Raw genomic sequence first — 16,894 nt, 5'->3', positions numbered from 1 at the left:
AAAATTAAGTGCACTTTTCTAATTTGAGGAAGTTAAAAACTATGACCCTCTAAGATTTTTTTTTTTTTATCTTCAATGAAATCATTGCAATCGTGCTTAAAACTGTTTAAGTTTCAAAATACTCACAAGATTAAAAAATCTTTGAAAAGAGTAAACAGTTTCCAAAATTTATCAACAGTAGTTTAGAAAAGTTGTCACTTTTTCCAAATTACCTTCTCAAAAGAAAATTTTTGTAAGCGATGTGCTGTTATTTATACCAAACGATCACAATTTGTGAAGCAAACATAAACGTTTTCCGAAAAATTCAAAGTCCATATAAGTAATTCACAGTTCTTAAGTTTCTGAAACTAAAATAAACATAAAGAGATGTCAATGAAGAAAATACATCTAAATATTCGCTAGAATCTAGAATATTATTTTACAAAGTGTCTGCTTTAGAAGAGTGTTTGCTAAAGTTATTGTCGTGCATTTATTTTATAGCATCGATTCCATTAGACAACTTTTTCTGGGTTTCTTTGAAAAAAAAATCTGATTCACACTAGGCCGATTTATATTCGATTTACTAGTACCTAAATTTTGAACGAAAATAATTCACAATTGCACACATTTAGGTTGTAATTCGCGAAACGCTATTTTTTATAGTTTGACTATAAAAATTAAATTTAAAAATTATTACAAAATTCGTAATTTCAATTTTTTGAAAGTAGGTACACAACTTTATAATCAGAGATTAGTCCATTATATAGCAAGGTGAAATCTTTCACACATTAAATATCGATATCTTTCATACAATTTTTTTCTCAAAAAATTTGTTTTCCCGAGTGGTAATTTTGGTTCATACCTATAATGATTTTTGACACCAAAGGTTATTTCTTATAGGAATTTCCGTCAGTCTGAAATTTTGTTGAATTGTCAAGTCAATGATAAAGAATTATAACTACTAATCTGTGCATATTACTTTTTATTTAGTGACATTAAAGTCTGTTAGGCAGAAATTGAGGTTAGATTCCTTCCGCACTGTTAAAAGTATTTTGCAAGAGTCGTTAACTAACACCCTTTGACTGGCTAGTGCAGCTTATTCTCAGAACTTATATATAGGTAGAGCTAACAAAACTCATACCAAAATATTATATGTATTAAATTAAGCGGATTTTTGCATGTTTTTTTTTCAAGAAAACAATAGTTTTAAATTAAACGGACAAATCTTCTTAACTTCATAAATGTGATAATTTAAGAAAATCCACTTGACATTTTGATTACTGGCAGCCAATGTGAATCGATCCCACAGCACTTGGGTTTTTTTCACTGTTAAAAAATTACCATTGTAAACTGCAACAAAAGCTGAAGTCTGATAAAAAATTTTCAAATTTATTTCAGTTATTTCGACTACCAAACATTAAGATTATAAGATTAATAATTTTTCACTCATTTTAAAGTTCGTTTTTTTTCTCCATTTGGGTGAAATCAAAAATGCACGAAACCAATAATATGAGTATCTGTTCTATAGAGCTATTTAAGCATGCCAAACAAATTTTTTACAGTATATAGTGCTATGAAACTAAACTGTCCTAATTTTAACAGAGCTTTAATGTAAAATTTCATTTCAACATTTTAATGAAAATTACTATTCAAAATATAATGTCACTGTTTAATGAATATTTTTTTCCTTTGAAGGTAAATAACGTGGAAATAAAACCTCATCCTTTAAAATTGAACAGTAAAAATCTGCACTTTTTGCCTGCGTATTTCAAAGAATACATTAATGCTGAAATGATTTATTTGGTTAGGTTATTGAGAAAGCCTTTTAAAATTTATTTAAGAAGAACAAATCAAGTAGTATAACTTGTTAATTATGGTAATTAACCCTCTGTCGGCACACGGGTGCGAATTTGGCAGGACAAAAATTGTCACAAGAAAGTGTCTTTATAAGGGTTTAAATACATTTTTTTGAATTGTAAATACAATATTCGAATTCCTCGGAATATTCTGCATCAATTTCATATATGATTCTCTATAAAATAGTGAGACCAAAAAAAGTTCTAGCGACATGAAAAAGTATAAACCAAATTCGCAAAAAAGAGGTGTGCCTACAGAGGGTTAAATATAACTCATCTTCAAATCATTCTTGTTACTATTTTGGAACATTTTTTCAAAGAATTCTCAACAGTTTTTTAACACCGTTAAAAAAAAAGTAATCCGGATACAATTATTACTTTTACCATGTTTCATTTTAGAAATAGAAAATTATTTTACTCCTCAGCCACCGGATAAAAAATGATTTAAAAGTAATACTTAAACATGAAAACAGTAGTTTTTCAGGTATAGGAGTGATTTTCAATACTTTTACCTTCAAAATAAAGATTTTCAGCCGTATTTATTAGATTTGCTTAAATTGGTTCTCAAAGGTTGTTTAGTTAAGCTTGCTTAAATATTTAATTTGCCTTTAAGCAACGTTGCTTAAATTTGTATTTATAATAGAATTTCCCCAGATGATTAACTAATCGATAGTTGTGTCAAAAAATTAAGGGGAATTGACTTATCTAGTACAAAATACTATTACGTTTAAGAAAAATCACGTGGTTTTTGACAGATTGATATGTATTTTTGTACACAAAAATTCTTAACCTTGACTGCAAAAAAAAACACATTATGTCGTTGACGATGATTTTGCTTTCGTCGCCGTCGGGTTCCTTAATAAAATGCACAGAGCAAAGTCAGAGAGCATTGATTTTTTTAATTTGTATTAACCATTTTAATTTTTTTTTTAACATTCTTTAATTTTAATTTAAAATTCAAGCTCTTTTTTGGGAATAATTTTATTTCAAACCAAAATGACGCCTTTACCCCACACCCTAGATAAATTATTACCATGATACTGAGCACACGATCTTAGTTATAATTCATATGTGGTCAAATAAATCTTAAAATGGCTCTAAGCAAGCTTTAAACGCGGTAAATGACGTTTAAATTAAGCAATCGTTAAGCAATGTTGCTCAAATGTGTAAATTTTTTATAAATACACATTTTGTACTTAAAAACTATTTAGAGGTTTTTAAACGTTAAACAACCTTTAAGATTCTTTTATAAATATGGCTGTTTAACTTTAAGCAATTTAAATAAAAACTAATTGTTTGCAGAATTGAATTGATGACTGTTAAACCAACATTAAATGAATTTTGAAATTAAAAATGTCTTTGGACATGGAAAATAAAAGTGTCCTTTAAAAAAAATTTTATTTCGTTTATATTATTTTAAAAAATCACCAATTCAAATATAGTTATTAGAAATTGCACTTTATTCATAACTTGTAAGAAAAGGTTAATGAAAAAAATTTTAAGAGTGAGATTTATTTTTTTTAAATTATTTTAATTGAGTTTTTGGAATTATTATAAAACACAAGAATCCACTCACTTAAAAAACGAAAATCCATTATTTCATAAAAATATTTAACAAACAAAAAAAAAAACAAAAGATTTCTTTAACATCCTCTTCAAAAATATCTTCATATCTTCATTCAAGCCCAAAAATGATGGCATTATCAAAGCGTCCTCTATCCAAAGAACTTGTCTCAGATACAAACAATGTCAAATACGACGATCAGGAATGTACAATCAAGCGTAAAAAACGTTCAAGTCGTGACGATGAAACAACAAATTCCTCAAATAACAATAATAACCAACAACTTGGTAATTTAAATGACAAAAGTACATTGCCACAGAAAAAACGTTCTGTAGCCCAACCATCAATTATGAATTGTGGTCGAAGTAATACACCATCATCAGTACAACAAAATGGTAAATTAACATGTGACGATCAGGACGATGAAACGCTGATTCGTGAAACACAAGCTGCCCTTAAAAGTCTTTCGGGTAGCTGGCCAGATGCCCGTAATAATCTCTATCGCCTCAATGATCAAGATGAAAACCCTCCATTCCAGAATCTTTTCGAAGAGCATAAGTTGAATGGGTCTTCGCCATTGCAAAAATATGCAAAGTATGATTCAAAAAGTCTTATGTGCATACGACGTGAGTCCGATAATTTCTTGTATTTCCCCAGACAAAAAGAAAATGATCAAGCAAGGCTCAACTCTCAATACAAGACATTAACATCGCCATCATCGACATCATCAACTTCGTCGGTAGAGTACGGCACTGAGTCAAAATCTGATCTCATCGGCACCGACATGGATTCCAGGAAAAAAATCCCATTTTCTCAAGCGTCTGCATTCAAACCACCAAATGATATTAAGCGCAACGGTATAATGTCGTCGGCTTATGGCATCCCATCGATGGCAACTCCATATGGTAATGAATCGTCATCAGCATTCCTAAGCTACCAGCCACATGCTACAACCGAAGCAGTTGTGCATCATCATCATCCACATCATCTACCGCATCAGCTGCCACCCCCATCAGTGGCAGAACTCAATGCTGGAAGCGATGATCCCAGCAACAAGGTAATCAACACAAAATCCCTTAAGGACAATGAAGATGACGTTCAGAACTCAAAGCATCACCTTCTTCATCATCAGCAGCATCAGCAATTGCAGCAACAACAGCACAACAACCATCTACAGCAGCAACAGCAACAACAACAGCATCCACAGACAATGGAAACACCTGACACAAAGCACTATACAATCCTGCAGCCAGCAGGAGTAGGAAGTCGGGCAGCATCCGTTATGCAGGATATAGCTCGTGAGGGAGTCGTTACTGTGTCGGCAGTAAGCAGCAGTAGCAGCAACCCCAACAACAGCACCACCACAACCAACAACATTGGCAGTCCGGGCATGGGAAATATTGTGTCGTCGACGACATCAAATGACAAAATTGCCTTTGATCAGGGTGCCGCATCACAGCCATCATTTTCACCTGGAAGCCTCAACAGAGGTAAGTTTTTTGTTTTATGTATGTTGTATAGTCTTTTTTTTTTGTGAACATGTACATTTTTATATTGTCTTTATTTTGTATCTTTAAGCAGTTTAAGCTTTAGCACTCACATACGTTTTATTTATACGATTGGTTGAATAGGGCATAGGGTTTGTCAATAATTTGTTTTAGGTGAAATTCGATTTAAAAAAAAAAAGGAACGCCTAAAAGTATTCTTTGACCAAATTTTAATTGGTAAATTTATAGGAATTTAAAAAAGTCTTTTTTAATGATTAAATTAAATTTAAAATGTTCCTTTCTAATTCTTAATGAATACATATTTATAGCCAAAAATTAATTAATATTAAAACCAATTGGAACACATTTGGTACGGTATTGTACAAAATTGATTGTATAATTCTACAATTTTAGTATATGATAGCTAGGATTTTTTTTAAGCATTGTATTGCATTACAAGGATACTAAATTGATATCGAAATTCATGAAACATATAAAATTATCAAGTTAATAACGCTTATGATCCAAATATACGATAAAATTGGTATTTACCATGCTTTAAGAAATTATTTTAAAAAAGTTCACTCGGGTGTATACGTAACATTTTTTCCTACATAAATAAATTTCACTTAAATTAATTTCTAATATGAATTAATAACAGCAATCAATTAATTCTTCAAATTCGAACGAAATACAGGACGGCTGAATTTTTCAAATCTGAAAAAGGGGTATTAGAAAAGCTTAAGTCCTGGTTTTCGGGACGCCACCCCCCTGGCGAAATCCGCCATTTTGAAAAACGCGAATCACTCTATATATCCAAAACTATGAGTCCTATAGAAATGGTTGTCAGACCAAAGTTCTTGGAAATTTAATTATCTTTTTCTTTGTAGTACATTATTTTTCTCAGCGGGCAATAGTTTTGAGGTTATGTTGTTTTAATTTATTTTTTTTTTCGGTTTTCTTAAGATTATAACAATTCCGGTATCAGTTACATAATTTTTTAAACAGTAAAAGTTATAGACCATCAAATTTCCAATAATTTGGTATATTTTTGAAAGTCATGCGATGTATAAATCGAAAGTTATTGATCTGAAAACTATAATATTAGTGCAGGAAAGTTAGTAAAAAAAACAGGCATTTTGTGGAACGATGTACAGGACGGCTGATTTTTTCAAATCTGAAAGAAGGATAGTAAAAAAACGAAAGTCCTGGTTTTCGGGTCACCAACCACCTGGTGAAATCCGCCATTTTGAAAAACGATAATTGGTCTATATCTACTACACTATTGGCTTGACCGAATAAGTTACTGAACCAAAATTGTAGGTAATATAAATATCTTTTCTTGTGCATGCACTGTTTTTCAGTGAGGATATCACTTTTTAGGTTATGTTGTTTAATTTTTTATTTTTTTCTGTTTTTTTTTTCTTTAATTTTTCTCAGTAGAAGATAGAAACAGATAGAAACATAATTTTTTAGCATCATAAAAGTATGATGTTTGACTTAAAACAAAATATGTGTACCTCAATATTGTAAGTTTTACCATTACCCACCTTAATAACTCCCCCTCTTATCATATTTTTCTTGTTTTTACATTAGGTACCCGATTTAGCCTTTTTTTCATACCTTACCTATGCAAAAACATATTAGTATAATTTTGAAAATATTGAGAGGGATTGCTCTTTAAGTTCCGTATCTTTGTTTTGAAAAGTCATATAATCTTCAAAAGTATCCCAAATTAATGTAAATTTGATGTTCTACAACTTTAATGATGCTACAAAATTATGTTTCTACCATAGAGACTGAGAAAAATTAAAAAAACAGAAAAAATAAAAAATAAAACAACATAACCTAAAAAGTGTTGTCCTCGCTGAAAAACAGTGCATGCACAAGAAAAGATATTTATGTATATTACCTACAATTTTGGTTCAGTAACTTATTCGATCAAGCCAATAGTTTGGGAGATATAGACCAATTCGCGTTTTAAAAAATGGCGGATTTTGCCAGGGGGTTGGTGTCCCGAAAACCAGGACTTAAGCTTTTCTAATACCCTTCTTTCAGGTTTGAAAAAATCAGCCTCTCTTTAATTCGTTCCACAAAATGCCTGATTTCTTTACTAACTTTCCTGTACTTAGACTATAGTTTTCAATTCAATAACTTTCGACTCATACATCGCATGACTTTTGAAAATATACCAAATTATTGGAAATTTGATGGTCTATAACTTTTACTGTTTAAAAAATTATGTAGCTAGTACTGGGATTGTTATAATCTTAAGAAAACCGAAAAAAAATAAATTATAACAACATAACCTCAAAACTATTGCCCGCTGAGAAAAATAATGTACCACAAAGAAAAAGATAATTAAATTTCCAAGAACTTTGGTCTGACAACCATTTCAATAGGACCCATAGTTTTGGAGATATAGAGTGATTCGCGTTTTCCAAAATGGCGGATTTCGCCAGGGGGGTGGCGTCTCGAAAACCAGGACTTAAGCTTTTCTAATACCCCTTTTTCAGATTTGAAAAATTCAGCCGTCCTGTATTTCGTTCCACGAAAAAGTCTATCTTTCCTGTACTAAAGAGCTTCTTTAGATCGTACGTATTAATGATATACAAAAGCGAACAGTAGATAATTAAAAAAAAAAAGTTTATCGTATTGATTTTCTTGTTTGCATCACAGTTGGTTGTTAAATTCTTTTTTTTTTCGACATATACTCAAAAGTTCTCAGAGAATATATAAAAGTATTAAAGTACTTCTTGTATACTTTTCTTTCTATTAAAAATATTAAAAAAAAAAAAAACATATTTTGAAAAATTAAAAATTGAATTCTTCTCAATTATTCCTTGAAACACAGAATACATTTGAATATTTTTTCCACAGAAATTTTGAAATTTATTAACAAAAGTGGAATAAATTCTGGGAGGGTTTTGAAGTCTTAAAAAAATTTCATACAAAAATCAGGTACAATATTATTTTACAGTTTCATGTGCCCACAAAAAAACCTACAAAATTTAAAAAGTTTCGATTCAATCCATCGGTTTATTCGATCGAATAAAAATTAAAGGATCATAATTTTGACTTTAAATGCTTTGAGTCTTTAACAAAATGCAATTTTTTTAATGCATATTTATTGATACAAATTTTTGAATTTTTGAGGAAGAAAAAATAACTTTTTTTTTGTTCAAAAATTTTTGAAAAAATTTATTTTGATAAAGCATACCGCCGGCATTAGCATTACTCGAGGTGTACCACGGGGAGGTTGTCCGGTCGGGCTTACGCTTCTTTTGTATGTTTGTGCTTAGGAGAAATGAAACACGGATGAGTTCCTCTGTATTTTAGAAAAGTAGTGGCAATACCCTATATTAACAGAACTGAATATTTTTTTTCCTTCCCACAAATACACGACACACACTATTTGAAGAATTAGTTTGGAGTTATTAAATGTTCTTTATTATTATTTTAAAATTAATCTGATTTAAAACGATTTAAAAATAAGAGGATAGATCTCAACCGCAACTAGATTTTTATTTATTTTTTTTTTTAATTTTACTTTTATTAAAAAATATTACTCTAATAACACGGTGTTACAAAAATGAGGTTTTAAAATATACGCGGGCGGAGACCTATCAGGTTTTGTAGAGCTAGTCGCACTGAATACGAAACGGTATTTGAAAATCCCCTAGCACCCCCAAAATCTGGAGTTACGGGCAAAAAACGGTTTTTTGGACCTTCACCCATTGAAAAAATTCTAGCTTCGACAATTTTTTACCCATTTTCGATTTTTTTACAGTTTCTGATAGAAGATAAATATACCTTTTTAACAATGTATAAAACATGTAACTCGGTTAAACCACTTAGAATTTATAAGCTGTCAAAGTTCAAAAATTCAATTTTTTTTGTCATTTACCCAACTTCGGCATCAATTTAAAGTATATGTTTTCAAAACAACATGCTATTTAAAAATATATTGTAAAACTATATCTATTTCCTAATTAATCGAGGTATTTTTTATTAAAATCACTTCAAAATTTCGCCTATTTTTAATTTTGAAATCAATTATTTCAAAAACTATTGGTTATATTATATTGATTTAAAAATTAGAATCAAATGTACAATTTTGCCTTTCGGAAATGGTATCATTTATTACTGTAAGTGTTGCCGTTGTTTTTTAATAATTTTTTTTTATTTTGATAATTTTTTTTTAGAAAAATGCCCCTCCCACCTAAACGGGGAGAGATAGACCCCCCTCTCTAAGAAAAAAATGTTTGTATTGACCTCCTCTACAAAAACCCGTTATCAAATCCTGGCGCCCAAGTTATCCTACTACTTGCCGAAACAACATTTTTTTTTTCTATACCTAAAAGTTCGAATTTCTGTATCTGGGTTGAAATTGAAAAATTTTTTTTTTCTAAGCCAATTTTGAAGTGATTTTCATAAAAAATACCTCGATTAATTGGGAAATAGATATAGTTTTACTATATATTTTTTAAATAGCATGTTGTTTTGAAAACATATACTTTAAATTGATGCCGAAGTTGGGCAAATGACAAAAAAAATTGAATTTTTGAACTTTGACAGCTTATAAATTCTAAGTGGTTTAACCGAGTTACTTGTTTTATACATTGTTAAAAAGGTATATTTATTTTCTATCAGAAACTGTAAAAATGGGTAAAAAATTGTCGAAGCTAGAATTTTTTCAATGGGTGAAGGTCCAAAAAACCGTTTTTTGCCCGTAACTCCAGATTTTGGGGGTGTTAGGGGATTTTCAAATACCGTTTCGTATTCAGTGCGACTAGCTCTACAAAACCTGATAGGTCTCCGCCCGCGTATATTTTGAGTGTTACACCGTGTAATTTACAAATAAAAAAAAAATTCGATTCTTGCTGAAAATTATTTTAAATTTTTTATCAAAGTAATTTTAAAGTGTTACTGGTATTTATCGTAACATAAGTCTAATAATCCCTTCGTTCTAGAATTTAGACTTAAGAAATTTTTAAGTTTCCTTTAACCGAAAAATATCCAAAATACCTATTCATTCTTCCATTAGAAGGTTTCAACTTACGCCTTTAGGCCTTGTTGTACTTATTTGCATATCAAGTCATTATGTTAGATAATAGTACCTAACAAAGATGTAGTCCTTGGTTTATGTTGTCTATATATGGATTATAATTATTTTCCCATTTGCTTAACGATTTAGATATTTATGTTTCATTCTTGTACACCTATTTGCTTCATTAGATACTCACCTAAATAGATGTATGAAGAAAAAGCGATATATCCATACATGGGCCTCCACTAAGTTATTCTATATCCTCCACAAAACAGATCCGGGATATAGAAAAACATTATTTAAAATAGACAAAGAATGATGGGGTATTTGTTTTGTCATTATGACAGCACACAAAGTATTTCTCAATGATGGCTTTTAAATAGTTTTTACATTGTGCTTAAAAGCGCCCCCTAATTTCCCTCAACTTATAGATTAAAGTGTTGGATTGTGTATAAAACATTGACACAAAGACAGTTGAAATATTTAATTTCAATTTTTCCAACCCACTAATAGTATAGTAATCTGGAAGATGATTATAGAACAAGGTTAGATAGACAAATCCCTCTTCTCTCACATACAAACATTATGTCATTAGAAGTAGAAAGGAAGTACAAAAAGTGTCAAAGAAAAAGGGGTTGATGGAATTTTCAATTCGATTCACCTCTTTTAAAAATATGTACATAAAATTTAAGTGAATTTTAATTAATTAAAATTTAGAAAGAAGAATATAGGTACTCAAAATGATTGACACTCAAAATATAGAAAATACAAATAATAAATCAAAATATTTGTCATTTTATAAAACTTGTATACATATAAATTTTTGAATTGATTTCAGAGGGGGTAGAGTTTTTATAACTGTCATAAAATTATTTATTTACATTTTTAAATGGATTCATACATATGTTAGTTGACTTTGCCATATTCAAATTCGAAAGGAAAGTATTTGTAAATAAAAATATACCTACATGAATTTTTCTTTCAAGCAAACCTTACTATTTCAGTTTTTTTTTAGTCGTATTTATTTTAATTTAAAGCAGTTTTAAGAGAAGTTTAGTTAATTTTTTTAATATAAGGTATGACATCAAAGAATCCTTAGAAATACCAATATCAAATTTTAGTTAATTTTTGATTTATAATTTAAAATAATACCTATTTTTTTTAGTTACAAAATGTAATAATTTTGTATTATTACAGATGGAGCAAAATGTCCTACTCCTACTTGTAATGGTCAGGGACATTCGACTGGTCTTTATTCACATCATAGAAGGTATGTATCCAAAAACACACAATCACTGTAATTTTATTGCTAAATTTATTTCCTAGTTTAGAATTTTTTGCGCTTTGAGTATTGCATTTGAAAAAATTACATTTTAGTAAGAGTTTTTGAGCATCTCTGTACTTTTAAATAAAAAAATCCCACAATAACATTTCCACTGAGCTCCGTAACAATTGCACATCTAATACAGAAATTGTCAATACCAATAATTGTATCCTATTATCCATAGTCAAAAATTGCCATGAAGTTAAACTATCTATAGTTTAACTTTTGAATCGCAACGGAAAAATAATTGAAATTCTGATAGGCACAAAAATTAAAAACAAACTAACCTAAATAGCGTCTTCCTTTTTTATTTTCCACAAAGTAAAATTCTCTGAAAACTTGTAGATAACGCTTTTGTTTGGAGATACGGAAATACTATTCGCAGCTTTACAAACCAAAATATCTACATACCAAATTAAGAATTCAAAACACTTTTCTTTGTTTTGTAATGTTTGTGTCATTGCATTTTCAACCAGATGGTTTGACATATCGTCGCTGTAGTTCTAATACCTCGTAACAGAGAAAAAGGCGATTTTGGACTAATGATGCAATTATATTGTCATATTGTTTGCCTAGCATCGATATTGTCAGAGCTTCGCTTAATCAAAACCAGATCATTTGTATTGATTCTCATACCTTTCATACTTAGTTTTTTGACTCTCCTGAAAAATAGACTTTTTTGGGTTACGAGGTATCAGAACTACAGCGACGATATGTACGTAAATTTTCTCGCTCTAGATTTTATTGAAAATTTTACTGTTGCTAACATTTTTTAAAAAATAAAAAGTTAATCAAAACTTCAAAATCTTTTGAAGCATTAAAGTTTCATATGTCGCGTCCTGGCTTATAAAAAATCATTTTAAATTTGTTTAAAAAAAAAATGAATTAAATAAAAAATATTTATTGCAACTGAAATGTATTTTCATTATTACAAATAAATTTTTCAATATTAAAAAAAAAAATATTCAGTGCAAAATGTATTTTTTTATATTCGTTGAATTTCTAATGATTTCACAGATACACAAAAAAAAATAAAAGTTCTGACCTGGGGTTGCGACTAGGTTTTTCATATAGTTTTTGGGTCGCTAAAACCGAATCCGAAGTCCGTCAAAAAATGTCACGAACAAAAATTTTTTTTCTTTCATCTGGATGTGCGAATATGTTAATGATATAGTTTTTAGATCGCTGAATCCAGATTCTAAGTCAATTTTTCCGTATCACGTCAGGTTTTTGAAATATCCTCAAAAAATGTCAAAACTCAAAAAAAAGTTCCTATCTGACATTTTTTGAGGTTATCTCAAAAACCCGGCAAAATAAACTTCGGATTCGGTTTCAGCGACCCAAAAACTAAATGAAAAGCCTAGTCGCAACCCCAGATAAGAACTTTTGTTTTTTTGGTTTTCACATTTTCTTGAAGATATCTCAGAAACCTGATGCGATAGGGCAAAATTGACTTCGAATCTGGATTCAGCGATTTAAAAACTATATGATTAACATATTTGCACATAAAGATGAAAGAAAAAAAAAATTTTTTGTTCGTGACATTTTTCTCGAAAACCTGACGTGATGGGGCAAAACGGACTTCGGATTCGGTTTTAGCGATGAAAAACCTAGTCGCAACCCCAGGTCAGAACTTTTTTTTTGTGGCTGTGTTTTGTCTGTTTGGCCTTAAATTATTTTCAACACTATACATTGAAAAAGCTAATGTAGGCATAGTCAAATAGCCAAAATTGAAAGAAATTTGACGAATATTTAAAAAAAAAATGTTTTTGCATTGATTTTTTTTTTTGATGCACAAAATTTTTATATGCAATAAATATATTTTTTCAATACAAATATTTTTTAGCAGCAATAAAATATTTTTAATGCAAATTATTTAAAATAAATATTTTTCAATGCAATTTTTCAGTTTTATCAGATTTTGAACTACATAATTAACAATAGCAAATTATTCGTAATTTTAGTGTTATTTTTAACTAAAGCAAACCATTTACAGAATTTTGTGCTATATTTTTTTTGTCTTTAACCTTTTCGAACCCAAACTATGAAAAATCATTATTAAAAAATAAGTTTTCAATATTATCGTGTCAAAAACATGACAACTAAGAAATATGTATGAATAGCAAAAAGTTATTTTCCAAAATAATAAATAGCAAAATCAATGTTGTTACTCTCATGTTACATGTAAGTTACATCCACTGTCTATGACCACAAAAAAAAATAATAATGTATACTACTTCTTCTAAGCTAAAAAACAAAACACTTTCTAGATTTACATTTTTTATATCTTTTTTTTCAAAATTGTGACCATATAAAAAAAGATTTAACAACAAAAAAAAAATTCGAATTTCAGTCCCTTTTTCGATAAAAAAATTCTTTTAACTAAGCCGTCGAAACCTAAAAAAAATATTGAATGGAATATTTTTTACGAAGTTTTAAATAATGTTACATGAGAGTAACGCTGGGTTCGAAAAGGTTAAATAAACCACCAAACACAATAATTTTACCTTAATATTAATAAAAAAATATATACTTTTCTGTTTTAATTAATATCAAACATCTTTTTTTTTAACTTAGCATATCTGGTTGCCCAAAACGAGAAAAATTAACACCTGAACGTAAGTATCTATGATCTATATCTGTTTGGTTTTTTTTTTTTTTTTCTAATCACATTTTGCATGTCTAAATGTGAGCATGTGTCTTCGAGTTTGTGTTTTCTGTGAAATTGTAAGTCTACTTTTAAGCGGGGTGGAGATATTTTACTTTGAGTTTTATTTTTATCTTTTTATAATTTTCGTAATTTTTGTTTTGAAAAAAATAGTCCTACGTACACTTATATCAAAATCTATCGCTAATAAAAAGTGCTAACTTCCCTAAAAGTAATTTTTACTTCACATGCATCTCTTAACTATCTTCTATCTGGCCAGTATAATATAATCATCAGGAATTGTTTCTACAGCATCTCGCCCCGCAAAAAATCTTCCTATCTGCATTTTTGAAAAAAAAAAAAACGTATTTTAAACTAAAAACTAATAACTTAAAACTTTGTGATATGGGTAGATAAAAAAACTGTTGATTGTAATAACTAAATACAAGCAATTGGATGTAAATATTTGACTGTCAAAAATTACAAAAACTGTAACTAATTAAAAATTCTAAACATTTTTTTATCACCCAATAACTAAAATCAAAAACACAAAAAAAAAACACAAAAGTATTGGCGAAATATGAAACAATCTTGAAATGTCCAACACCGGGTTGTAATGGCCGTGGTCATATCAGTTCTAACCGTAGTGTACACAGAAGTCTGTCCGGTTGCCCAAAAGCAGCTTTAAAAAAGGCTTCAATTAGAGAATCCAAATATCAAAATGGACTTACTGCCTTATTGAATCATCAAAAGAATTTAGACGACAAAGGTTTGTAACAAAAAAAAAAGCACTTCATCACACCATTATTTCAGTTGAATATTCTATAAAGTAAGGTTTTATCTACCCCGCTAAAATGCTATACTTATAGTTTTATTTTTGTTTTCAACTTTTACTTCTGTCAAATCAAATTTTATTGATTTACCACACGTATATTTCCAGCAATAGCCAATCCAAATTCTCCGTCTGCAATCAAATCCGAAATGAAAAGCCTTTACACAACACATGCAAACGATGTCATGGACAAGGATCACCAAATGAGTGAAAAAGTCAAAATCACTTCGAATGTTTACCTCAATAATAACAACTCAAATTGTGTGAACAACAACAATCCGTCGAAGTGTAATAACAACCTACTAATGGGCCATACCACAACCAACCCTATCAATACGATGCCAATAATCAAATCAGAATTTAGCCCTTCAACGGTACACATCAAATCCGAATCGGGAGTGGGTGGTATCGGTGGCTATACGACGAAAAGTCCGAATCCCCATAGTCACAGTCATTCGGTGATGCAACACCACCCTTACCTTAGTGCTGGCAGTGATTCGACAAATACAACAACAAGCTACGGCACCATGGATAGTCAATCTAAATCATCGATAACAGGGGCTGGCAACGGTAATGTTGGAGGTGGTGGTTCACAGCAACAACAACAACCCCAGTCAGCAAATAATCCAAACAACAATGACAGCATGCATTCATCACACTTAAACGGCAATGGCAACAACAACGGCTCTTCTGGTAGCAGTCAGAGCCAAAGGACAAATGATGTCCTTCGTAATGCTGGCAGTCAATTGTCATCTGGTGGAGCAGCACTTCAGTCTGAAGAGATGAATGGTTTTGTTACCTTACAACAGCAACAACAACAACAACAACAACAGCAAATAAACGAGCAAAATTCTCAAGAGAGTCCACAGCAAAGAGGCACTTTTGAAGGATCCGCAAATTTAATGAGCAACAACGGTAGTAATGGCACAACATCTACACAAGCAAACTCACAACAGCAGCAAGGTGCCAATAACAACAACAACAACGGCAGCAACGGTAATAATGGAGGAAGTTCAGCGGCGAACACATCACATTTGGGCTCTATGGATGATCCTTACGGCAGAGATACAGCCGCAGTAATGCGGTACTCCCATATGAGTGATATGGTGAGTAATGGGTCCATTACAAAACCATCAGCTTCTTATGCGGGAAGTGACATGCTAAATGGACATGGTTCTACAGATGTTGTATCTGCTGCTGGTCGTACTCCCACCTACGACATCTCGAACCGTCCATCATACGACTCGAATGTGATGTCAATCTCTTCGACGGCCTTCGAAAGATACGACCCAAATAATTGCTTAGCGCAAAGAGCCACAACGAACATGTATCATTATCTGCCGCAGTCATCGGCGGCGATGGACGATCTCAACCAACAACAGCAAAAGTACCTCCAAGAGCAGCAAATGGTTCATGCGAGTATGCTAAAGGCAGAGCATGACGAAAATAACGGACCAATATATCCCCGACCGATGTATCACTATGATCCTAGCATGGGTCCGCTGCCTCCAGGTTTCTCAGCTATCAATCTGTCAGTTAAAGTTGCAGCTGCACAAGCAGCTGCCGCTGCAGCAGCTTATAACAAAGGCGGAGCAGGTTCACCGTCTCCAAATGGACCTGTTATCGATCTCTCGACTTCGAGTGTGACTTCATCGAGCCCCCAAGGATTCAATTCGCCACATTACAATCAGCGTATTGGTGGAAGTCCTCAACCTGGATCTAGTCCACATCTAGCCAGCCCCCAAGTGCCAAGCCCGCAAGGACAGACGTTGGATTTAAGCGTAACTCGCCTGCCTCACAGGTAGTTTGTTTGCAACTGAGTTTGCTGATTTTTAAGCATTTTTCTTTCTACTCCCTCTCTGCCTTACAAAATATTCAGTATTATTACGAGCCCTCAATATGGAACTCATCCTGATGCTCTCGGACATCCACATGGATTTGGTAGTGCTCCAAGATCACCACAAACGGAACCGGTTGATTTTAGCGGTCCACCTAGACCGCTTGGATTTGGACTGGTTGGACATATCGGTGGACCGGGACCATATAGCCGGGAATCTACTCCTGACAGTGGTGGATCACATTATATTGATAGTTATAGAGATCCAAGTGGTAAGATTTATTTTTTAAACATTAAACTTTTGGCAAATAAATTAGA

The 16,894-nt window shown here is 31.2% G+C and overlaps 1 protein-coding gene across 10 annotated transcripts in view; it reads left to right on the top strand.

The window, feature by feature from the left end:
• The first annotated feature begins 3,529 nt into the window (after window positions 1-3,529).
• Window positions 3,530-16,894, top strand: part of LOC129910638 (uncharacterized protein DDB_G0283357) — a 38,699-nt gene continuing 25,334 nt past the window's right edge. For 7 of the 10 annotated variants that reach the window (XM_055988087.1, XM_055988085.1, XM_055988083.1 and 4 more), the window contains exons 1-5: window positions 3,530-4,889; window positions 11,134-11,206; window positions 13,838-13,878; window positions 14,848-16,543; window positions 16,619-16,848. In XM_055988087.1, the coding sequence (XP_055844062.1) occupies window positions 3,530-4,889; window positions 11,134-11,206; window positions 13,838-13,878; window positions 14,848-16,543; window positions 16,619-16,848 (3,400 nt within the window). The remainder of the gene's footprint in view (window positions 4,890-11,133; window positions 11,207-13,837; window positions 13,879-14,847; window positions 16,544-16,618; window positions 16,849-16,894) is intronic. The other 3 variants (XM_055988086.1, XM_055988088.1, XM_055988084.1) reach the window with 3 other exon arrangements.

Source organism: Episyrphus balteatus, chromosome 2 (genome assembly GCF_945859705.1).
Source record: "Episyrphus balteatus chromosome 2, idEpiBalt1.1, whole genome shotgun sequence".
In the NCBI taxonomy this organism is placed as follows: Eukaryota; Metazoa; Arthropoda; class Insecta; order Diptera; family Syrphidae; genus Episyrphus; species Episyrphus balteatus.
Note: the sequence above shows the minus strand (reverse complement) of the source record. Positions and strands in the feature narration are given on the sequence as shown.